Genomic DNA, 25435 nt, shown 5'->3' on the forward strand with positions numbered 1-25435 from the left:
TTAATTTTAAAAAAAGATGCTTTTAAATAAAATAAATTTTAAAATTAAGTTCATGGACTATAAATATACAATGAGGTAGTAGTTGATTATCTTGGTTGCTTCCTGGGGAAATAGGCCTTAAGACCCAGGTGTGTGTTTATAGGGGATACCTTCAGAAATAATAAAAATGAGGGATAAAGGAAGTGGACTGGGGCAAAGTGGGATACAGTTGCCACAGTGGCTTCTTCTATCCCAAAGAGCATCGAGTTAAGATGGTCCTTCACAGTGTCCCAAATTGAAACCAGGTGGTCACATCTCTCTACCTTCCCCATTAGCCAAATGGCATGGGGTTGGGGTGTTTAAGGGAGAACCTGCCTTTTCCAGAAGTATTTTCCTTCATTTCCTTTATGAATTCCAGCTGCAAGGGGGTATTTCAATATCCTGAAAACAAATAAACACTCAGTATTTTCTTCTTTAAATTACTGACTCTTGGGGGATTAGTTCCATGGCTGAGCTGGCTTAGATGGTCAGGGATAGGGCCTGACTCATTTTCTTCTCCTTTCTGTGGACCTCGTCAGGGCCTGTTTCCCCAGGCCCTCTTCCTACCTCCTTTGTGCCTGTAGTAGGGTGGGAAGGCCAGGTTATAGCTTGCCTTGCAGAGTAGTGAGTTTGGGTCAGAGGCCTCTTGAAGGCCTGAATCATCCTTGTCTTCTTCAGCTCAACCTTGACTGGCCAGTTGTCAAGAAAGTGCTCCTTTGTCTTCACTATGATTTGTTCACCATGAGCCTACCTTCTGTCTAAAGCCCCATGGTGGTGAAGGCAGACCTTCAGAGAGGATCTAGTCATCCCTAGGCTACTGGCTCTAGTACCATCAAAACCACTCACCTCCTCTACTCAGAGTGCACTTGCTCTAAACCAGCACAGTACTTAGAACTCAGACATTTATTTGATATATGTCTTGGTGTGAATCCCTTTTCATTCTTTTTTGCCTGGTCATTGGTGATCCCTTTTAAATCTCTTAACACTTTATCTCAAGTTAGTTTTCTCCCATTATTTTTAATTTTTTATGCTTCCTATTATACTTATATTGGATCTTCTCAGTCTTCTTCCATGTCTCTTAAATCTTAAAAATTTTCATCTCAGTGTTCTTTTAGACAGAATGAGCAAATATCCCATCGTATTCAGTGTTGCTGATAGTCAGTGCTTTGCATATTGTGTTAGTCAACTTTTTGTCACTATAAGAAATGCCTGAGATAATCAACTAATAGAGAAAAAATGTTTATTTTGACCCACAGTTCTAGAGATTTCAGTCCATGACCAGTTGGTCCCATTGTTTTTCGATCCGTGACAAGTTAGCACATTATGGTGGGGAAAACATGGCAAAGCAAAGCTCCTCACCTCATGACTGGGATGCCAGTCATGCCAGAAGGAGTAGGAGACTTGGGTCTCTCAGACCCCTTCAAGGGCATGACTCCAATGACTTAAAGCCTTCCACTAGCCCCACTAAGCTCCACTTAAAAACTCTACCACTTCCCAGTAGTGCTACGGGGACTAAGCCTTTAACATATGGGCCTTTAGTGTTTCCTGAGATCATATTTTCTTTTTAAGTGAATGTCATCTCCTTTCCAATCTTTCTGAAAATATGGAAGGTAGACTTTCTAAAGGCTTGTTTACCATACAGTCATGCTGAATTTTGTTACCATGACTGTGTTGCTCTTGGGCATTGATTGAGTGCCACTGTCTGACTTTTACATAACTCCTCCCACCACATTCCTAACTAAGGAAAAGAACTCCAGTGAATGGATGCTTTACTAGGGCTTCTCTAACCAATATCCAGTTCAGGTTCTTGCTGCAGAGAGCAGTCTCCAGGTCTCTCCAAGTTGAGGGTGGGAAGGTGGATTGGGTGCACAGGAAGAACAGGTCCCAGTGCATCATTCCCAGGCTCTGGATTTTCCCTTCTGCATCATGCCATAGGATTTGAATCCTAGTGTGAATTCTTGACTACTCAAGAATTAGAACTGCACTGAACATAGCACATTGAATCAAGAGCCTTTTAAAAATAAATTCAGTTCATTTTAAACGATATATAATTTTGCATTATAAGTGCAAAAATTCCTCCAAATCCCTGTGTACATGATTTTTTTATTACAGGTTAACAGCATGGGTTCTGGAGTCAGAATTCCTGGATTCTTATCTTAAGTTTCCTATTTACTAACTGGGATTACAGGCTAGCTATTTAATTTCTTACTTTATTTTCCTTTTCTGTAAAATAGGGATAATAGGGTTTCTTTGAATGACATGAGTTAATAGACTTTCAACAAATGTTAGTAAATGTTAAATAAACTAAATGTTGAAGTCACAATAAATATTAACCCCCTCCTTCTCTTTTTGTTCCCCCTCTTCCTTATTTTCCTACATCTTTCAGTCATTTTCTTTGATCTGGGCAACATTTCATTTCTCACTAAATGTTTACACAGTGCTGCTTCATGATTCTGTGTCCCTCTGTTGCCTGCCCTAAGGTGCACTTACTATAGCAAGGGAGTGTATTAGTTTCCTATCACTACTGTAACAAATTATCAAATTTAGTTGCTTTGAACACTGATTTGTTCTCTGGCAGTACAGTGGGTTAGAAGTCTAAGGTCAAGATGTTAGCAGGGCCATAGTCCTTCAGGAGGCTTCAGGGGAAAATTCATTTCCTTGCTTTTCCCAGCTTCTAGAGGCTGTGCTCATTCCTTGGATTATGGTCCCTTCCTCCATCTTCATTGTATCTCACCCCAACCTCTGGTTCTGTTATCACATTTGCTTTTTTTTTTTTTCTTTTGTCTCTGATTTTCCTGATTTCCTATACTAAGATCCTTGTAAATACTCAAGCCCACCAGCTATTACAGGATAATCTCTCCATCTCAAGATCCTTTTCTAACATCTGCAAAATCACTCTGCTGTGCAAAGTAACATAAATTACAGTTTCCAGGGATTAGGATGTGGACGTTGTTGAGAGCCATTATTTAGTCTTCTGCAGGGAGGAGGATCTATAAACATGGTTATAGCATAGTGTAGGTGGTACTGCCACATTGGCACTCTAAGCAAAGAGATGTGGAACTTGGACAGAAGAGTTATTGATTCTTTGTGGCATTGGGAAAGTCTTTGCACAGAAGAGGGACATGGAGCTAAGTATCAAAGGATGAGGAGGTGTTTGCTGGGTGGGGTAGTAGGAACAGCTCTTGCCAAGAAGTAAGTTGTGAAGTAATCCAGCAATTTTGAGGAATAGTTAGATCTTTGATGTTGCCAGGACATAGGGTGTAAGGGGCAAGGGTGGGAGGTTAGATAAAGAAATATATTGTTTGAGACTAAACTGTGTCATAATAAAGGGTTTAGAATTGATTATGGTGGGGCTGGGGAGATAGCTCAGTCGGTAGAGTGCTTACCTTGCACGCACAAGGCCCTGGGTTCGATCCCCAGCACCAAAAAAAAAAAAAAAAAGAACTGATTATGATGAAAGGGGAATCAGGGAAATGACTTTGCTGGGTTTTTATTTTTATTTTTTTCTGATTATGTAGGTAGTACATGCTCATTTATATAAAATGAAGAAACTAAAAAATGTATCACGAAAACAAAATCATTCATAATCCTGCTTCTCAGAGATGATGACTATTGACATTTCTGTGTATATTTCCATTGCACACACAGATGCACACACACTTTTACACAGTTGAAATCATACTGTGGATTCAAATTCATTTTTATTTAACAATGTATCATAACATGTAATTAGATATCTCCAAATTTTTTAGCATTTATTTACTTCTTTATGTATTACAATAATTTATTTAACCTTTTGTTGGGTCCAGTATTTTCTCTGTTTTAAATAATAGTGATCCATAACCTGTATTCAAGTTTTTAAGTATTTCCTTGAGGAAGGAGTTCTTCTTTGATTATTCTCAGAGGCATTAGACCAGATAGAGGTACTCCCCATGTCCAGGAAAGGTGCCAGTTCATGCATACCAGGGTTCTATAATGGAAACTTCCATGTCTTCCTTTGTATGAGAATTTGGATACAGAGGACCAAACCCATATTTAGCAAAGAAATGGTGTGTCCCACTTTAAGGGAGAAGATAGGTCTATTTTGAGGAGAATTAGCATGGTATTCTCATTCACTTGACAGTGGAATACAGTCCATTGGGAGTAAAGAGTCTCAAGAAATATAATGTAAATCTTCTATATCAGCCAAAAGAGTCTGAGTTCTAATTTTAGACCACAGAAGCTGATTTGGGTTTATTTTGGAAGAAAAATTAAAATTCGAAGGATATTGAATGGCCATGGAATTATCAGAAAGGCTAGCAAGCTAGTCTGGGAGGCTCTGCAGCCAGAAACATTCTGCAAATCTCACTCAGAATTGGTGCAGGGGGTATGCTGCTGCAGTGTCCCTGAGCATAGAGTGTAGCTTATGCCACATATGGCCAGCACTGATGTCCACAGAGAGAACCTTGGCCTCTACTTGGCCAGGATCTTGACGTTGCTGCAACCACAATTACATTTCCCATCATAGCCCTTGCTTTGCAAAATTAGTTCCTAAATCAAAGTCCAGGTTGAGTATAAATAATGGAAAAGTCAATTGACCCTCCTACTCTCAAGCAGGAAGGCCAGAAACTGGCATTTTCAGCTTATTTGGTGGGCGGTGGACTCTGCCTTCCACAGATAATAGTAAGGAGGGGAAATCCTTAAGCATAGGAAAGAAAGGTTCAAAAGTTAGTCAGAAAGAATGTCAGATATTAAATATTCCTGTCAAGATACCATTCTAGGGCTGGGGTCGTAGCTCAGTGGTAGAGCGCTTGCCTAGCACGTGTGAGGCACTGGGTTTGATCCTCAGCATCACATAAAAATAAATAAATAATTGTCCATTTACAAATAAATTTTTTTTTAAAGTTACCATTCTATGAATCAGAGCAAAAGGAGGATCTTTTTAGACATGGAAGATTTGTTTCCTGTTTGAACAGATAATCAAACATCCAATTAAATGCTGGTGATTGGATCAGAATACAAATATAGAGGAAGATTAAGAATATAAGAAACAGTGGCAAGCAGGCAATCTTGCAGCAGGAAACATTGTCTGCATAAATCACACATACTATACATAAATGGAAAATATTAATTTGATTGAAGATACATAAGTGTAAGTGAGACGGATTCTTTAGAAGAAGGATATGACCACCTAGGAAAATTCAGGACATAGCCTAGAACTAAAAATTGTAGGCTACCTCAGTACAACCCAGGATTAGGGTTGGAAATAGCCAAGGCATTCAGATATAAAATTTCTCTAAAAATTCCATCCTTATTGTTGAGTGATCTTATTGTTGAGACATTGTTACTTAACTTAAAGTTTGGTTAAGACTGTTAGGAATGGTAGATAACCACTGACAATATAGATAACAGTATAACTTGAGTATTCCTAATCTGAAAAAATCAAAAGACTGGAATTTTTTGAGTGCTTTTTGGAGCATTTCAGATTTTGGATTTTCAGATTAGGGATGCTCAAACTGTATTTCCAAAGTAACAGTGTTTTAAGATGCTACTGAGGGCTAAGCAGGAAAGAAAGAGAGAGAGAGAGAGAGAGAGAGAGAGAGAGAGAGAGAGAGAAAGAAAGAAAGAGAGGGAAGCAATGTCAAATTGGCAAAAGTGAGGAAAGGATATGTGATGAAATAAAAGTGAACAAACAGCAAACAAAATAAGGTGGAAGCAATAATGTCAAATAAACTGTACTACAGTACGTAGTCTAAGCTAAATTCACCTACTGAAAATCAAAGATTAGCAATATTAGCATTATACAAAGCTAAATCAAGAATAAAAGTGTTGAATAGGACAAAGGATATGGTATTGATAAAAGACAAAAATATTTAACTGTCTTCAACCTCTATGCAGTAAAATGTGTACAACGAAAACTAGGTATAAGAGAAGAATTCATTTAAAAGCATATTACACTAGATGATGTTAATAATGTGTGTATTTTCTAATTTGGCAGGACTAGACTACCTTTGGATGCCCAAAGGGGCCAGTGGGTAGCATGAATATGTGAATTAGGGAGAAGACCTTAGGGATGATGGGAACTGCACAGTGAACTGGATAATGCATGCCTTGCCTAGAGGCATTGGGATTCATACATTTTAAAGCCATTTGCCAGACAAACAAAGCATGTCTGTAGCTTGGAGGCTGCCAGTTTTCAACCTATGAAAGAAACAAAAAATATAAAGGTTATAAACAGTATACTTAATAAATATATGGAGCAGGAAATACATTCTTCCCATGTCAAGCAAGTGTTTACAGAAAGTGATCATTACTTTATCTCTGAAAACAAAGTAAAATATAGAAATTATGATTTTATACACAGTAACCTCTGATCTTAATCCAGTGAAATTAGTAGTAAGAATAAAAATGATTTTTAAAAAAACTACCTTGAAATTAAGAGGATACCCTTCTTTTTTTCTTTAATTTTTGTAGTTATAGATGAACAGAATGCCTTTATTTTGTTTATTTTTATGTTGTGCTAAGGATCAAACCCATTGTCTCACACATGCTAGGCAAGTGCCCAGCCCCAGCCCAAGAGATACCCTTCTTAAATAACCTATTGCACCAAAAAAAGGTCCACTAGAAATTATAAATCATCTAGCAATAGATAGAAAGAGGTGAGTTTTGAAGCAAAATCTGTAAAATAGCACTGAAGTTATGATCAGGAAGTTTTAAATTATAGGTGCTTTTAGTGTAAGAAAAAATGGACTGAAAATGTATGAGTGAAATATTTAACTTATGAAACTAGACAAAAGAACAAAGGAGAAAACTAAATAATGATAAAAGCTGAAGTGAGTTTTCTATTTAAATAAGAAGGTAATTAAGAGCAAACACTATTTGAAAAAGCAAAAAGTAGCCAGGCATAGTGGTGCATATCTGTAGTTCCAGCTACTTGAAGTGCGGAGGCAGGAGGATTGCAAGTTTGAGGCTAGCCTCAGTAACTTAGTGAGACCCTGTCTCAAAATAAAAAATAAAAAGGGGTGGGGATGTAGCTTAATGATAGTGTGCTCCTGGGTTCAATCCCAAGTATCATTAAAAAAAAAAAATATATATATATATATATATAAACAGGTAAAGGTCTATTTACAGGTATGGAAGAAATAATAAAATCAGTTACAATACATAGGAAAAACTCGAGGAAATTGGCATTTTTCTGTCAAAATATAAATTCACAAAACTGGTCCTAGAAAAAATATAAAACCTGAAGTATTATCACTTTTATTATTATTTTGATACTGATGCTATATGGCAAAAACATTTTTGTTTAAATATTGAAAAAAGGGAAAAAAAACAAATTTGACCTAAGAGTAAGATTTTGTGTTATATAAAAAGATAAATATAGCATAACCACAACATTTTTTCTATACAGTTTGAGTATCCCTTTTCCAAAATGCTTGGGACCAGAAGTGATTCAGATTTCAGATTTTGTAATGCATGAGTAGATTCTACTGTTTGAGCATCTTTAATCTGAAATCCATTTTGGATTTTGGAACATTTCAGATTTCAGAATTTTGGAAAAGGGATGTGCAGCCTGTACTACCAATAACTGGAAGCGAAAATCCAGAATATAAGATATCTGGAAATAATTTTAACTATAAAGTTATAGGATATAAGGTGAAAAGTGTTAAATCTCCTTGTGGTTCCTAAAACAATACCTGAAATAATAAAGAAACTACACAGTTTTCTAGGATGGGCAGATTTAATATTATAAAATTATCAGTCCTTCCCAAATATTAGAAGTGAGGCTAATTCCCCCCAAGATTTTGTAATTATAAAGAAAGGAAGCCCCTTTTATATTCAGGTCTTTCAAAAAAGTGTTTTTTTAAAAAACTGGACCTGTTAATTTTAATAAAGTAACATTTAGGGTAGACAGACTGAAATAACTTCCATGTGATTTAACTTCAGAGTTTTAGAGAGAGAGAGAGAGACTGCCTTGACAAGAGTTGGTTTAGAGAGACCAATTTATATATATATACATATACACACACACACACTCACATATGTTTTTTTAGTTGTCAGTGAATCTTTTATTTTATTTATTTAAATGTGGTGCTAAGTATCAAACCCAGGGCCTCACACATTCCAGGCAAGCGCTCTACCACTGAGCCACAATTCCAGCCCCCAAGAGAGACTAATTTAAAATAAATCTAGTATTTATTCTCTGGGATATGACCTCGTAGTTAAGTGTTAGTTAATGTTGAATTGAGGCTTTGAAAAATTAAGACTATAGTAAGTGAGATCATAAATATGTACCAATGGGAAGCATTTTTTTTTTCAAAACTGATATAATGCCATGTAAATATGTATTTGTGACTTAGCATAAAAATTTCAGTGATAACATCATACTGTCCCTGGATTCAAACAGTGCCAAATCATGAACACTTTTTTGCAAGTTTTTTTTGCAAATTGGAATAGATAACTTAAAAGTAATTCTAGCCATGATGAAGACACAGATGTAGAACATGCATGTGATGAATTTGGATAAAAATTTTCTCAAAATATAAGCAAGGTATTATTTATTCTAAATAAATATATGTTACATAATGTGACTTAAATATGTATATGTAAATATATAAATATGGTATATGTAATATTTATGTATTTTATAATGAATATATAAATGTACATAAAAATACATAAATGTGAAGTAGGGATTTGACTGCAGCAATGTAAGTTTACTCAAGTTGGTCAAAAAGCATAATTTGTTTTGTTTTTTGCTCTTACTGGGAAAGGAGTATCACCCTTTAAGAGTCACAATATTAGGACTAAATTTTACTGCAAGCAACAAAACCCCTAAAATAATGTGGCTTAAACAAGACACATTTATTTCTCACATAGAACCGGGTATTGATCCAGGGCTGGTGTGACTCTCAGCAGTACCCAACTGTGGCTCCTGGTGATATCTAGCTCCACCATGTGAAACCTTGATCTCTGGTTCAAGGTGGTATAATTTCAGGCCAAAGATGGAGGAGAGGAAAGAGAGAGAATAAAGGAAATGTCTGTTAAGAAGCACCTTCAGGAAAGCTTCATTCATTTGACTGGATTGAGTCACCTGGTCACACGCAGCTTCAAAAGAGGCTAAAATGTTCTTTGGGAACCACTTGTTCAACTGTAAATCATGTTATTCAGGAAGAAAAAAAGAAACTTGTACTATTTTAGGATAGATATAGTTAATAATAATGAACTGTGCATTTCAGAAAGTTAGGAGAAAGTATATTGAAAGTTTTCATGATAAAGAAATGATATTTGTTTGAGGAGATAGATATATTTAACCAAATTTAAACATTACAGGTGTATGCACGTATTGAAATATCATGTTATTGTATTATTAATATGTACAATTTTGTTTTTATATATCTGTTAAAATTAACTTAAGTGTTAAATAAAGAAGAAATTCTGGGATACAAGTAGCCTCTACTTGGGTAAATGTAACACCCTGGGGAAAATATTGTAAAATAACCTGAATACATGTTGTATACCTATAAATAAATAAAAAATCCCTAAATGCCAAAATAGGTGGTAGTGGGGGTCAGTAGGCAATAGGGTAATGAGCAACTCAACTTGCATAAACAAAAAAGGAAAAAGAAAAAAAAATATTCAATACTAGTAATAATCTTAGAAATGCAAGGCAAACGAAAGCATTTTTCACCCATCAAACAGTAACTTCCTGTGTTGGTGAGGGTACAGAGAGACAACTATTTCTATACATTGTTAGTATTGTGTAAATGATTGCAATCTTTTTTGGAAAGCAATCTGGCCTTAGCTATTGTGATTGAAAATATATATTGCTTTTGAGGAATGCAGGGATTCTGTCCACTAGAAATAAATGTACCTGTACATATATATGTAGTGAATTTAGGGAAAATTTGCTAAATATAGTCCTTTTTCATTGTGGCTCAAGTCTTTGGATAATCTGAATGTCCCTAAAATAGGAATTTTTAAAATAAATTATAGCACATAGGACTACAATTAGTATATATACTAATATAATAGTAAATTTTTTAATATCATTAAAAAAGATCAAATTAGATCTATTACATTGTCCTTGAAAGTTATAACTGGAACGTATTCCAGAATGATAAAATATAGTTCACAAAGGGATGTTGACAGCTTTATGTGTATTCTATGATCCCAATCAAAACCAGCCATGTTTGTATCAACATGTTCCTAATGATTATCACAGGCTGGCATAGGATTTTGGTTATTTTCCTTTTAGAAAGGGCATATATTATTTCCATATGCAGGGGATTGGGAATTTAGTGGTTTCTTGTATGAACTTTGGAGCCCACATTTCCTGGAATTGAATCCTAGCTCAAGGTATGTAATCTTGAATAAATTATCTAACCTAGCTCTGCCTCAGTTTCCATCTTGGTGAAATATGTATAAAACAGTGCCTACTGCATAGGATTTTGAAGAAATACATGTAAGATGTTGGGTGCAGTATAGGTTCTACACAAGAGGAGGTTGGTTTTCTTATTTTAAAACTTGAAATAGTAAGTAAGTTGAGGGTAAAGCAAAGGTCATTGGTGAAATGCTGGACTTATTTTTATCAGTCTTAGATCTTGAAGAAAATGGTGAAGCAACAAAATGTTTCTTATTCATACCTTTGCCCTTCTTTATATGAGAGTGAAGAAATGTGTCTAACTAGCCCCAGAAAGTGAAGAAAATTGAGAGTCCTTTACTTACCAGGGAGAGGTCTTCACAGTGGTCTTTGGAATTGGACAGTTGTCAGTAGAATTCATGTTGGCTTCCCTGTCTGGACATTTTAGTGATGCAGACTTCATTCTAGGAAATAGAGTCACACAATGAATGCCTTTATAAGATGGTCTTGTCACATTACTGAGGTATGACAGATGGCATTTTCCAGAGATGGATGTGATTCTGCCTTCCCACACATTTTTCTACAGTTTGACTTCACCATTCTTCCATCAAGAATGTGCATCTGGAATCTAGGAAGATCTAGGACTGCCTCAACTGGTCATACAAATGTAGAAGAAACTCCCTGTGACTCTAAAGCTCAACTGTGAAAGGCCATGCAGCTTTTCCTTATTTGCAGGAGTACTTGCTTCTGGAGCCCTGAACTATCGTATAACAAGTCCACTACTATGAGACCACGAGGTAGAGAAATTGCCATGTGATGCTCCCATCAGCAACCCAGATGAGCTCCATTCTGACACTATGTGAGTGAACCAGCTGGGATGCCCAGCCCATCCATGTCTTCAGATGACCACAACCCTAGTCAATATCAGACTGCAACCACCTGAGAGCATCTAAGTGAGAACAGCCTAACCAAGCTCCCCCCAAATTCCTGACCCATTAAATCGTGGGAAAATAAATGGCTCTGTTCAGCTGTGAAGTTAAGGGGAATCTTGCTCTGAACTGAACATGAGGGTGAACAGAAAAGTAACTGTGATGACAAAGTCCATTTGCTCATGTTGGAAGAACCTTGACAGAGCCCACCCTAGCTGCCCATTGCATCCAGAAATGCCAGCCTAGTAATAATCACAGAAGTTTGAAATTTTGATATCCAGCCCTGCCACCATTAAACATTGCCTTTTAAGTGTTACAGATGCTAATACTAAATGTATGATAAACCTTTTATATAATTTTTATTTTAAATTGTTGCCTAATATTGTCTGCTAGGGCCCAAGATATTCTATATTTGTTTGTTTTCAACTGGTTTTACATGTAGTAGTTCCCCTTGTCTGCAGTTTTGTTTTCCATGGTTTCAGTTACCCACAGTCAATTGCAGTCCAAAAATATTAACTGCAAAGTTCCAGATAGAAACATTTCACAAATTTTTAATTGCTCACTATTCTGAGTAGTATGATGAAATCTCCCACTGTCTTGCTCCTTCCTATCAGGAATGTGAATTATTCTTTTGTCCAGTATATCCATGCAGTATAAACCGCCCACCTATTAGTCACTTAGTAGGTATCTGAGTTATCAGATCAATCATAAGGTATCAAGGTGCTTGTGTTCAAGAAATCTTTACAGAGCTGCCTAATACTATGTCACAATGTCTACATCATTCACTTTATCTCATCACGTTGGCATTGTGTCATCTCACATCATCACAAAAAATATGTGAATGTAATACAATAAGATTTTGGGAGAGAGATCACATTTACACAATTTTTATTACAGTAGATTGTCATAAGTTGTTTTATTATTAGTTATTGTTAATCTCTTATGTGTGTAACTTATAAATTATAAACTCATGGGAATGTATGTATAAGGAAGAAGCAGCATATAGAGTGTTCAGTAACTATTCCATGGTTTCAAGCACCCAACTAGGGGTCTTAGAATATATCCTCTGCAGGTAAGAGGGGACTCGTACCATTTTCTACCTCCTATATTACTATACTAGAATAGTATACCAGAGAACTGACTCAGCATTGGTCAGACCACATTTGGACATGTTTTGTTTGACTTTCCAGCTTCCATTTCCTCTTCCTAGGAATTCTTGAATAACACCATTTTTCCACTTTCAGTAGCTCACCACTGAAACCTTAGCCTCTGTGAGTCAAGGATGGCTCACACCCCATAAGAATGAGATCTGGAGAGACATTTGTTGGGACATTTGATGGGGTATGATGTGAGGCTTCAAGCTGCTCGAGCCATCATGCTGCCATGAGGGCACACAGCTTATATTGATGAAGGTGACTTAGGAAGGAAGGCAGGAGCAAGAGATGGAAAGAAATTGACCCTAAGAACATCATTTGCTTGAACCAGGCCTTAAGTTGGCCTAGACTTTCAGTTGCATCTGCCAAACACTTTTCTTTGTATTGTTGAAAATTTATTGTGTGTTTCTGTTGGAATTCAAAGATTCCTAACTCAAAGAGACCATTTCTGCAACATTTCAGAGATTCTGGGTAATGTTTCAGAGGGCCATAGATAAGTCAAAAGATTTCTAGACAATTCATTCAACAAATGAACTCTGGATCTGAGGCCTACTGAGAAGAATTAGGAATGTTTAGAGTAAAGAATAGAAAAGTATTGAAAACAAAGTTGCCCTCAAATACTCAAACATGTAATGTTGAAGAAGCAATAAATTTGTTCTTTGTGGTTCATGTTCTGAAAAAAATCTAAAACCAGTGTGTGCCATGTTAATGAAGAAAAATTCAGCTTTACATGAAGGATAATTGTCCAACTATGTGGGCTGCTCAATGTTGGCTTGACTAAGGCTGGGTTCTCTTTCACTGAAAATGTTCAGTAGTAACTGGAACATGGAAATTTAGTAAATAGCAGCAGAAATTGGATGCCATTGATACTATTTTGTATGAAAAATTGGGGTACATGATTTCTGTTTCTTCTAGTTCTGAAATGATTTTATAATTCCTTAGCTATCAGAAGTTTTACTTATTATGTGACCCTGAGGCAAATTGTGAAGCCTCAGTTTACTGATCTGTAAAATGATGATAATAATACTTTGGCAAAAAACCTGGCACAGTGGCACATCTCTGTATTCTTGGCTGCTCAGGAAGATGAGACAGGAGGATGGCTTGAGTTCAGGAGTTCAAGGTCAACCTGGGAAATATAGTAAGACTCTGCCTCAAAAAATAATAATTTTGCCAGCTGATTTTTGTATACATATATACTTTGAAAACAAAGCACTGGATTGAGGATTTAGCTCAGTGGTAGAACTTTTGCCTAGTATACACAGGGCTCTGGGTTTGATTCTCAGCCCTATCCCCCTTATTAGTTCCTCCATAGTAAACCCTCATTTAAGAAATGTAGGTGATTCCTTAAAAAGTTTTTTTATGTTTTGACTCATGGTAATTTAAAAATCATACCCCCAGAAAGCAATATTAATTAGAATAAGTAGGTTTCAGTGGATCCATTCCATCTAATTCTCAGATGAATTTAATATTTTTTAATGGTGGAACTTGAATGTTTCTTAGTGGTCTCTGGCAGAGCTTCAGATAAGCCAGATGTAGTATTTTTAGGAGTCAGAGTTCTGTTGTGATCTAGACTAGGTGGTTCTAACTTGCATCGAGCCTCCACAAACCTGAACTTTTTCCCATCTCTCCGAAAACAAGGCTGCACGTGGAGAGGCAGATCTTTCATTCACTAAAGCTCCATTGCCCTCAACAACAACTCATTCTTAGTGTTTGCTGCCTGGAGACCGTGGGCTTTCTTTTCCCACAATGCTGGGAGATTTCTCTTCAGAAGTGCCAAGCTCTCAAGTTGGGCAATGAGGATTTCATTTGGCCCACACAGTGGGCAGGGAGGCTAATGCTGTGTGCTGAGTGAATTCTGGGGCCAGGCATTCCTCTGGCCACTTTGCTTTCAGTGGAAATTAGATGTCCCTGCCTGCTTTGCACTTTTCAAACTTTTGCACGTTGGGGGCTGCCCTTCCAGAGCCATTTTGGCTTCTTCTGGAGATGACTAACTGTAGCCAGCTGTGTGGGTTGCCTGCACGAAGCTGGTCAGACCATACCATTATCTCTTCTCACAAACACTGCAGCTTTGTGTCCTCCCGCATCTAGCCTGCAGCCCAACACAGAGCAGTCACTGTGTCCTCTCCAGGCTGGAGCCCCCTTCTGAGTGTTAGGGGTCTTTTGTTCAGAAGCTTTATTGTCCCCCTCATTCTGGAGCACTGTTCATGGTGGTTGTGGTACAGCATGAATATTTGGGGAAGAGGAGGATGTAGATTTGCAAGTGTTTAAAATTCTAACCCAAGTTGCTGAGCAAGTGGAGTGTGAGCAAAATTAATTTTTCATTCTGCAAAAAAAGAAAGGAAGATACGATTTAAAAATCTCTAAATGATGATATTACTGTTTGCTGGTAACAAAAAAAAAGTGAGTAATTTGGCTCATTTGGATGAGTATAGGTCTCTTCTGTATTTCTTCCTCTGAGTTGCAAAGAATGTTTCCATTAACTTTAATGTGAGATTGTATGAATCTCTAGAACACGCTGTAGTGAGACTACCCAAAGGGCAGTCTAACTATGGAAGAAATTCCTTTTTACATGGTCAAGGTAGGGCCTCAAGATGTGATAACAGATTTAGTTCCTTATAGCAGAGAAGCTTGCTGAATTGCCTCAAATTTCTTTTTATCTTAAGTCAAAAGGATCAGTATTGCCTCCAAAATCCAATGGATTGCCTGATTCAACACTGTATTCACAAACATGCACATTGCTTTTTCATAATTTTTATTATCAGAGTAGTATACACACAGACTAGGACAAGAAGCCTATAAAAAGCAAGACAAGGGGCTGGGGTTGTAGTTCAGTGGCATGTGTGAGGCACTGGGTTAAATGCTCAGCACCACATATAAATTAATTAAATAAGTGTTCATTGACAACTAAAAAAAATTTAAAAAAAAAGCAAGACCACTGTCCTTGTTCCCTTCTCAATTTTCGTCCCTCTTCTCAAAGGTAACAATTTGATTATGATTATACTGCATTTAAAATACATGTGCATGTGCATGTGTGCACACACATGCACATGCACACACACACATGCACACACACACACACACACATACACACTTTGTTTTTAGACTAGTTTTATGTGCAGCAAAATTGTGTATCACCTGTCTCCAAACACACAACCTCACCTGTTATCAACAGCCCTCACCAGACTGTTTGTTATAATCAGTGAACCTACTCTGACACATCTTTAGCACCCAGAGTCCATATGCTCCACTGGGGTTCACTCTTGGTGTGTGTTCTGCAGATCTGGACAAATGTAAAATGACATTCACCCACCATTGTAGTATCATATGGAGTATTTTCAGTGCCCCCAAATTCCTCTGTGATGTGCTTATTCATCTTTCCCTCCTTCCTCACCCCGGGCAACCAGTTTTTTTGTTTTAGTTTAGTTTAGTTGTTTTTTTTTTTTTTTTTTTTTTTTTTTTTTTACTTCTTCATAGTTTTACCTTTTCCAGAATGTCATATAGTTGGAATCATTAGGTGTGCAGCCTTTTCAGATTGACTCCTTCTACTTAGTAATATGCACGTAAGGTTCTTCCATGTCTTTTCATGACTTGTGCTGTGATTTGAATAAGTGGCCATGTATTAAAAGTTTAGTGCCAACTTTAATAGGTGGTGCCTAGTGGGAGGTCTTCAAGTCATCAGGGGTGTACTATTGATAGTGATTGTGGGACCCTCTTCTCTCTTGCCTCCTAGCCTTGAGGTGAATGATTTTGCTCCACCATGAAAATGACAGGGCTAACCCATCAGACTAAAACCTCTAAAACTGTGAGCCAAAATAAATCTTTTGATATATTTAATATCTTAAATATTTGTTACAGTGACAGATGACTAACACAACTCATTCATTTATTTATTTGTTTTTGTACTGGAGATTAAACTCAGGGCATTTTACCATTGAGCCACATCCCTTGCCCATTTTATTTTTTATTTTGAGTCAGAATCTCACTAAGTTGCTTAGGCCCTCACAATTTGCTGAGGCCAGTCTCAAACTTGGAATCCTCCTGCTTTAGCCTCCCAAGTTGCTGAGATTAGAGATATGCACCACAACAGCTGGCTAGCTCATTTATTTTTAACATTAATAATATTCCACTGTCTGTATGTACCATAACTTATCTATTCACCTACTCAAAGACATTTTGATTACTTCCAAGTTTTGGCAATTATGAGTAAAGCTGATATAAACTCTGATGTGCAGGTTTTCGTGTGGATTTTTTTTTTTTTAGCTCTTTTGGTTAGATACTAGGGAGTGTGATTATTGGATCATCTAATACAATCATGTTTCATTTTGTAAGAAACTACCAGACTGGCTTCCAAAGTCACTTTACCATTTTATGTTCCCAACAGCAACAGATGAGATTTCTTGTTTGTTCCACAGTCTCACCAGCATTTGGTGTTGTCAGTGTTTGAGATTTTAGCCATTCTAATTAATATGTAGTGAAGTCTTACTGTGGTTTTAATTTGTAGCCCCCCAATGATGTGATATGGAGCAGCTTTTCACATGCTTTTCTTCCGTCTTTCTTTCGTTCGTTCGTTCTTTCTTTCGTTCTTTACTTATTTATTGTGGTAATAGGAATTGAATCCAGGTGTATTCCAGGCCTTTTAATTTATTTTTTATATCTTGAGACAGAATCTTGTTGCTCAGGCTGGCCTCAAACTTGTAATCCTCCGCTTTAGTCACTGAAATCACAGTCATGTATCTATCTGGTACACTGCACCCAACTATATATCTCTTTCTGTGATTTGTTTAAATCTTTTGCCTCTTTTTAATCAGGCAGTTTGTTTTCATATTGTTGAGTTTTAAGAGTTCTTTATATATTTTGAATATCAGTCCTTTGTCATATATGTCATTTGCAAATATTTTCTCCCAGTCTCTGGCTTGTTTTCTCATTCTTATTTTTAAATATTTTTTAGTTGTCGATTGACCTTTATTTATTTATATGTGGTACCGAGAATTGAACCCAGTGCCTCACACATACCAGGCAAGCGCTCTACAACTGAGCCACAACCCTAGCCCTGTGTTTTCTCATTCTTTTGACACTACTATGATTTAATTTTTCACACACACCTTTTTTGACTTTTGCTATGATAGATTAGGATTTAACTCCTAACTTTACAACTTCTTGCAATGTCATAATGTTGTCACTGTTTTTAGTTCCTATCTTGGTTGTTACTTTTGTTTTAATAATGCATTTTCTCTTTATTGTTTGGCAACTGTATCTTTGGCTCTCCATTTGTAAAGGCAGGGGAAGATATTATTGCTACTCTCCTCTCTACCTTGTCTTGTACCTCTCAGTTTCTTTCATCTGTACTTTAACTTTTTTGTCTTTAAATATGATAATATTCAATTGTTCTAGAAAACAGTCTTGCTTGCTCTGCATGTGGGTCAATTTAAGTAGTGTCAGTGTTAGTGTGACTATGTATGTATTCTTCCCTGTAGAGTGAGGTCATAGTTTTGCTACCTGTCTTATGCAGCTTCTTGTTTTTCCACTTATTAAAAATTATATCCTCATTGTTTTTCATGCTCTTAATCAAGGCAGATGTTCTGTCAGAGAAACTTCCCTTCTGTGGCACTTTGTCCTCTTGAACCAGTCTAGACTTCTTTCCCAGACTTGTTTATAGGTATCATCTTTAGACTTCCCTTGACTGGTTTCCTGTAATGGAGCCTCTGCTTCCTAGATCACTTGTTCTCTTCCTCATTGGTTTACTCCCTTGTTTTCCTGGAGCACACCCTCAGATAACTTCCTTAGAATGGGTATTGACAATTTAGTTTTCTGAGTCTTTGCATGCTTCGATGTGTATCTTTTAATGATAATGATTTTTTTTTTTTTTTTTTTTTTTTTGTGGTGCTGGGAATTGAACCCAGGGCCTCAAGCATGCAGGACAAGTGCTGTACTATGAACTATATACCTGACCTTTAACATATATTTTTAATTTATGTAATTGATTTATATTTCTGTTGAATATAGAATTCTAGATTGAAATAATCTTTTCCTCTGAACTTTGAAGGCATTTACTTGGTTGCCTTCTGGAAATCAGTATTACTAATGAATGATGATGGCTTATTTTATTCTCTTTCCATATGCCTTCCCCAAATTTTTAGGCATTTTTGGTGTTCTAAAGCTTCATGAAAAATATATCTTCATGTGGGAGACTTTTTTTTTTTCTTTTTCTCTTTTTAATTCTGCTTGAGATGAGTCTTAGAACATGTTCTTCATCTTTGGAGAATTCTCCTCTTCTTTGTTAAATTCCTCCATTTGGTTTCCACTGGCCAGTATTTCTGAAACTTCTGTTAACTGGCTATTTGAGCTCCTGGATATAGTTTAAGGTGTTTTTATGATAGTTCACTTATGCTTATCAAGTGTGTCCCTTGACTTTAAAATATGTTGCTGAGAAGAGAGGTCTGTGTAAGAGTTAATTGGGGGTCTTCAGTTAAGTTCATGAGATTGAATATTTAAGATCATGAGATTGAGTAAAATCACCAGGAAAATAGATAAAGTAATAAAGTGAAAAATGTCTAGGACCTAGGTCTGAAGATTTCTAGCATGGAAAACATGGAGGGAGAATGAGGAGCCAGCAAAGGAAACAGAGGGTGGCCACTGAGTTAGGAGGAAAGCTAGGAAAGTGTGACTCCAGAGGAGTGTTTCAGAGAAGCAACCTTGTGTATGAGAGTTTCTCAGAAATTAACAATAGATCTACCATCTGATCCAACAGTCCCACTTCTAAATGTGTTGAAAAGATATCTGCATACCCATGTTCATTGCAGCACTATTCACAATAGCCAAGATATAGAAGTAATCAAAGTGTCCCTCAGCAATTGAATGGAAAAGGAAAATATGGTATACATATACAGTGGAATATTATTCAGCTTCAAAGGAAAGAAACTGTTTGTACAACAATATGAATGATCCTGGAGGACATTATGCTGAATGAAATAAGCCAGGCACTGAAAGACAAATACCACATGTAATCTTACTTACATGTATAATCTTAAAAAATTGATTGCACAGAAATAAAGAGTTGAATAGTGGACTGGGGCTGAAGAAATATTGGTTAACAAGTACAAAATTACAGTTAGGATGAGAAAGTTCAAAAGATTCATTGTACAACATGATCACTCTAGTTAATAACAGTATTTTGAATACATTAAAAATAACTAAAAGAGGAGATTTTAAGTGTCTCACCACAAAAATTAGTAAGTATGTAAGGGAATGCAAATACCTGACATAGCCATTTCCCAATGCTGCAGTGAACTCAGGAGTACAGATATCTTGTGGACATATTTCATTTCCTTTCTGTACTACCTAGAAGGAGGATTGCTGAATCATATACTATTTTTTTTTTTGAGGAAACTCCATACTGTTCTCCGGAATTTACATTCCTACCAACAATGTGCAAAGGGTTCCATTTCCTGCATATCCTTGTCAGCACTCTTCTTTCATCTTTTTTATAATAGCCAGTCTAAGAGGTGGGAAGTGATACCTCATTGTGTTTTTAATTTGCATTTCCTTGTTTAGTAGTGAATTTCTATATACTGTTTAGTTACCCCTTTTTAAAAGATTTACTGCATAAATATAACTAAAAAAAAAAAAAAAACCAGAAAATTACTTACCGACCAACCAGCTTAATATTCAACTGTTCTCAATATTCTATGTTCCTTTCCAGTTTGTGTGTCTGTGAATATTTAGTTTTATGTACTTGTGTTCAACCACAGTGTAACATTGTTTTCACTGGCATGTAAAAAATGTAAAAACTGTAACATTAAATATATATATATATATATTTTTTGTATTGGTCTTCCCAGTTAAGAGGTGGAGCTTGCTTTCATTTTCACCTCTTTCAGTTAGCCAACCAGCTAAGCTCATGAGTGGGAATAAGTGGGGGGGATGGGAAGAGAATAAAGGACATGAAGGTGCTGACTGAGCCCACCCCGGTTCCATCTGCCCATTCCTCCTGACATCCTGCTGTCACCTTGCAAGGATGTATTATGTAAGGTAACATGGCCAATGTCAGGGATTTAGAATACATTGTTTAGCAGTGAGGTTTAACTCACAGTAGAGATGTTCTCCCTGCACTTATGATGAGACTATGTCCTGATAAATTCATTCTAAGTTGAAAATAGGCTAATTTGAAAATGCATTAGCTCACTGAACCCACCAAGATAACTTACCGGTTTTATTAGCCTAGCCCACCTTGAACATGCTGAGAACACTTACATTAGCTTAGAGCTGGGCAAAATCATCTAACACAAAGACAAGTTTATAATAAAGTGTTGAATATCACTAATTTATTGAATTCTTTACTAAATGTGAAAAACAGCTTTTTTATATATGGTTGTACAGATATACCATCACATCATCGTGAGTTGAACCATCTTTAGTTGGTGGATGATGTCTGTACTTGAAGGAGATTCTCCTGGGAGGTGCCTTCCAGGTGCTTACATCTTTGCCACTTTTCTCCTTCCCTTGAGTGCCCTGAGGAGGTGTGTTGGACTCAAGAGTAGGCACTTACAGAAGGTGAGAGTAGCCAAGAACCAACCTAGGTTTAGTGTGATGACGATGAATTTTAGCAGCTATCTTTAAATGTTCCCTCTGTTTCTTATGGTTTCTGAAATGATGTGTGCAACAGAAGAGAGAACCTTAGAAAACAGATACAGATATAGTTTTAAAAAAGGAAAAAAAGGGCTGGGGTTGTACTCAGTGGTAGAGTACTTGCTTGGCATGTGTGAGGCACTGAGTTGGATCCTGAGCACCACATAAAAATAAATAAATAAAGGTATTTTTAAAAAGGAAAAAAAGAACACATATAATAAAAAATACAACTGGATTGTATGTTTCATAATGTGCTAGGTGTAGTTTATTTATGTAGTTTATTTAGTTATTTATGTAGTTTATTTTGGTTTGCTATTTGAAAAAAAACTGAGTAGTTTGGATAGGCATAGGTACATTTTTGGGAAGAACCAGTTAAGGTTTAGAAGCAAAAGGAAGAAATTAAATTGTAGCAAGAAATAATTTGTTGTATTGTTCTTTTGGAGTTCTCTCCATCTTCAAAACCAACAAATGATTGAAGGTGGAAAGAAGGAAGAAAGGGAGAGTAGAAAGAGGGAAGGAAGAAGAAAAGAGGGGAGGGAGGAAAGAAGAAAGGAGAGCCTGAATTTAGTGGTATTTTAGGAATACCTGTGATAATGAGTCCTTGACTTGCAGGTTTGCCTGTTGGGCCATGGTTTTGGTGAAACTTTTGTTATCTTCTGGTTTTTATCATGGTCCTTGCCAAGATGACTTCATTCTAGAGAACTGGTGTTACTAAAATGTTTCATTGCTTAGTGGTTTTAATCTTCATTTTATAAGAATAGTTAAATCTTCTCTTCATTGAGTAATTTAGTATGATGAAAGTGAGACATCTGGATACCTAAAAGTATCAAAAATCTGTTGTGGTACTCAGTGCCTGTCCCAGGAACTTAGTTTGAAATAGTTACCTTAAAAATTATAGTTTCTGTACATTAATATGAGAGTTTAGACTTTATTATATCAAAGTTTCAAAAGGACTCAGGGGTAGATGCTTAGCAATGGATGCTACCAACCTGTACATCATCACTTCAGAGTCAGGTATTTTGAAAGGTGGCTATTCCTGTCCCAGTCTGGGGAGAGGGTTGGAACACCTGGGCCAGGCTGGGTTCTAAATCTGCTGTGTGTCTGGAGAGGGGGGCATTCTCCTACACGTGCTTTCTACTTTGTAGAGACCTGGAGATTGGTGACCACTTCTGGGATCCTTTGTTAGCGGAATTGCAACAATCAGCCTTAATGGTCTTTGCATTTGTTAAATAGATCCAGAATTTTCATTTCGCCTTCATCTCTGATATTGGACTCCAGTTTCAGAGCACAAATGAGAATGGTGTCTGGGTTTTTTACTTTTTAAAAATTTTTTAGTTGTTGATGGATCTTTATTTTATTTATTTATATGTGGTGCTGAGAATCGAACCCAGTGCCTCACACATGCTAGGCAAGCACTGAGCTACAACTCCAGCTGGCAGTTTCTGGGTTTTTGCCCCCAATTTTTTGTTTAATGTTGTCTGTGATACAATATAGATGAATATAAAGAAATACTTCTTTATACTTTATATTTCCCATTATAAGTATTCTAAATGCAGGGCCGTACTTATGCCAGGCAAGTGCTCTGCCACTGAGGTACATCCCCAGCCCCTCTTCTGATTTCTTAATTAGAGTTGTGCTCAGTCAAAATATGTTAATAATGATATTTTCTGCAAGTTTATATTGAAAAACGTTTAATAAACTTGTATTTTGTCAAATGGCTATTGTTTATTTGCCAACATTGTATCAGTTTAGATGTATTAAATTGCATGTTAAAGAAAAATATTTCATGGTGACTTATATGAAGCATATGTGTTGACTGGTATAGCTGAAAGACCAGCAACAGGGTATCCTCTGGGGTTAATTTGTATTGCAGCTCAACAGTGCCAATACAAATTTGGCTTCCTTCTTTATAACTTTCTGTCTGCAATCCCACCTTTCACTTACAAGGGCAAAGTGGTTGTGAGCCATTCCATACTCATGGGCTTTCTCACTGATATCCAGTGGTGTTTGACAGCTTGCCCTGAAAACCTTTCCTGTGCCCATTCATATTAATATAACTATATTCCCCTGCCTTGAGCCAGCAACTGTAGCTGGGGATGGGATTGTCTGAGTAACTCAGGCTAGGAGTCTGCTTCCCCCAGTGGGTAGGGCTGTGGGAGGAGATACAGAAACCCCAATAGGAGCAGGGTAACTAATAGAGGAGGAAATGGTTGAAAGGTGATAGCCATATCATTCACTATGCCATTGTTTTTAAGTCATTTGGGTTCTGTTATAAAAGTTCTTGCTTTTTTGGTGTTTTTCTTCATTTTTTTCTTCTGTTTTTAGGGACTGTTTCAACAACCAAACGGACAGGCATTCCAGCTCCACGGGAACTCTCAGTAACTATCTCAAGAGAGAGGTCTGTGCCACGTGGTCCCTCCAACCCAAGGAAATCTGGGTCCAGTCCAACTTCCTCCTGTACCCCAACCCCTACCAAACATCTGAGGACCACTTCCGCAAAACCCAAGCAAGAGAATGAAGGTGGAGAGAAGGCGGTGCTTGAGTCTCAAGTTCGGGAACTTCTGGCAGAAGCCAAAGCTAAAGACAGTGAAATTAATAGACTTCGAAGTGAACTAAAGAAATGCAAGGAGAGAAGGGCTCTGAGCACTGAGGGGACTGATGCTTCGGACCCAAGTGCAGATGGGATATCAGCCCCACCAGGTAACACAGAACCTTTATTAAGAGCCCTTGAGGAGAAGAACAAAATCTTTCAGAAAGAGCTTGCTGACCTAGAGGAAGAAAATCGGGCCTTGAAGGAGAAACTGACTTACCTTGAGCAGTCACCAAATTCTGAAGGGGTAGCAAGTCACATTGGTGATAGCAGCTGCCCAACATCAACAACTCAAGAGTCAAGCTTTGGAAGCCCAACTGGAAATGAGCTGTCAAGTGAAATTGAAGAGTATAAAAAAAACACACATGGAAATGCATTACGGACATCAGGTTCTTCAAGCAGCGATGTTACCAAAGCTTCCTTGTCTCCAGATGCCTCGGATTTTGAGCACATCACTGCAGATACCCCGTCTCGGCCCCTGTCCTCCACTAGCAACCCTTTTAAGAGCTCCAGGTGTTCCCCCACTGGGAGTTCCCCAAATAATGTCAGTGAGCTGTCCCTGGCTTCCCTCACAGAGAAGATACACAAGATGGAAGAAAATCAACACAGCACTGCAGAAGAGCTGCAGGCTACTCTGCAAGAGTTATCAGACCAGCAGCAAATGGTGCAGGAACTGACAGCTGAGAATGAGAAACTGGTGGATGAGAAGACTATTTTAGAGACGTCCTTTCACCAGCATCGAGAGAGGGCAGAGCAGCTAAGTCAAGAAAATGAGAAACTGATAAATCTTTTACAAGAGCGAGTAAAGAATGAAGAGCCCAGTGCCCAAGGAGGAAAAATCCTGGAGCTGGAGCAGAAGTGCACAGATATTCTTGAGAAGAGCCGCTTTGAAAGAGAGAAGTTGCTCAATATACAGCAGCAGTTGACCTGTAGCTTACGGAAGGTAGAGGAGGAAAACCAAGGAGCTTTAGACATGATTAAGCACCTAAAGGAAGAAAATGAAAAACTGAATGGGTTTCTAGAACTAGAGCGGTGTAATAATAGCGTGATGACCAAAACTTTGGAAGAATGTAGAATTACCTTGGAAGGCTTGAAGATGGAGAATGGGTCCTTGAAAGCTCATTTGGAGGGAGAAAAGCAAAAAACTATGGAGACCAGTAGTACCCTGGGGCAGACAGCAGAAAACTGTAAAGTCCAAGAAATGTTGGAAGTAGCTCGAGCTGAAAAAGATCAACTGGAACTGTCTTGCACAGAACTCAGACAAGAATTACTAAAGGCAAATGGTGAAATTAAACATGTTTCAAGTCTACTGGCTAAGGTAAGAACAGATATAATCCTTACTAACTTTTCTCTTCTTGACCTTAAAATTGCAAAGAGAATCATTTGTTTGGTCAGTTTCATTCATGAATTCAGCATTCATGAATGAAATGGACCTGTTAGATTTCAGATTGGTATTGAGAGTCAAAAGGAAACACCCAAATTCTGACTATGGACAGTAGAAAGTATAATGGGGATGTAGTAAATCACATCAAATGGTATGATGTATTGAAAAAGAATTTCATAGGGCTGGGGATTATAGTTCAATGGTAGATGCTTGCCTAGCATGCATGAGGCCCTGGTTTCCATCCCTACCACCACATACCAAAAAAAAAAAAAAAAAAAAAAATTCTGAGGCTTCAGTCTAGTGCAGAGGAGAGACATAGAGGATCATATGGGAAGCAGGTAGGGCAGGATTAGTGCAGGATAATACTTCCTGGAAGAAATACAACTAAACTTG

At 37.2% G+C, this 25435-nt stretch overlaps 1 protein-coding gene across 9 annotated transcripts in view; it reads left to right on the forward strand.

Moving 5' to 3' along the window:
* Positions 1–25435, forward strand: part of Specc1 (sperm antigen with calponin homology and coiled-coil domains 1) — a 265322-nt gene that overhangs the window by 118665 nt on the left and 121222 nt on the right. For all 9 annotated transcript variants that reach the window (XM_047545173.1, XM_047545172.1, XM_047545171.1 and 6 more), the window contains one exon: positions 23394–24976. In XM_047545173.1, the coding sequence (XP_047401129.1) occupies positions 23394–24976 (1583 nt within the window). The remainder of the gene's footprint in view (positions 1–23393; positions 24977–25435) is intronic.

Source organism: Sciurus carolinensis, chromosome 3 (genome assembly GCF_902686445.1).
Source record: "Sciurus carolinensis chromosome 3, mSciCar1.2, whole genome shotgun sequence".
Taxonomy (NCBI): Eukaryota; Metazoa; Chordata; class Mammalia; order Rodentia; family Sciuridae; genus Sciurus; species Sciurus carolinensis.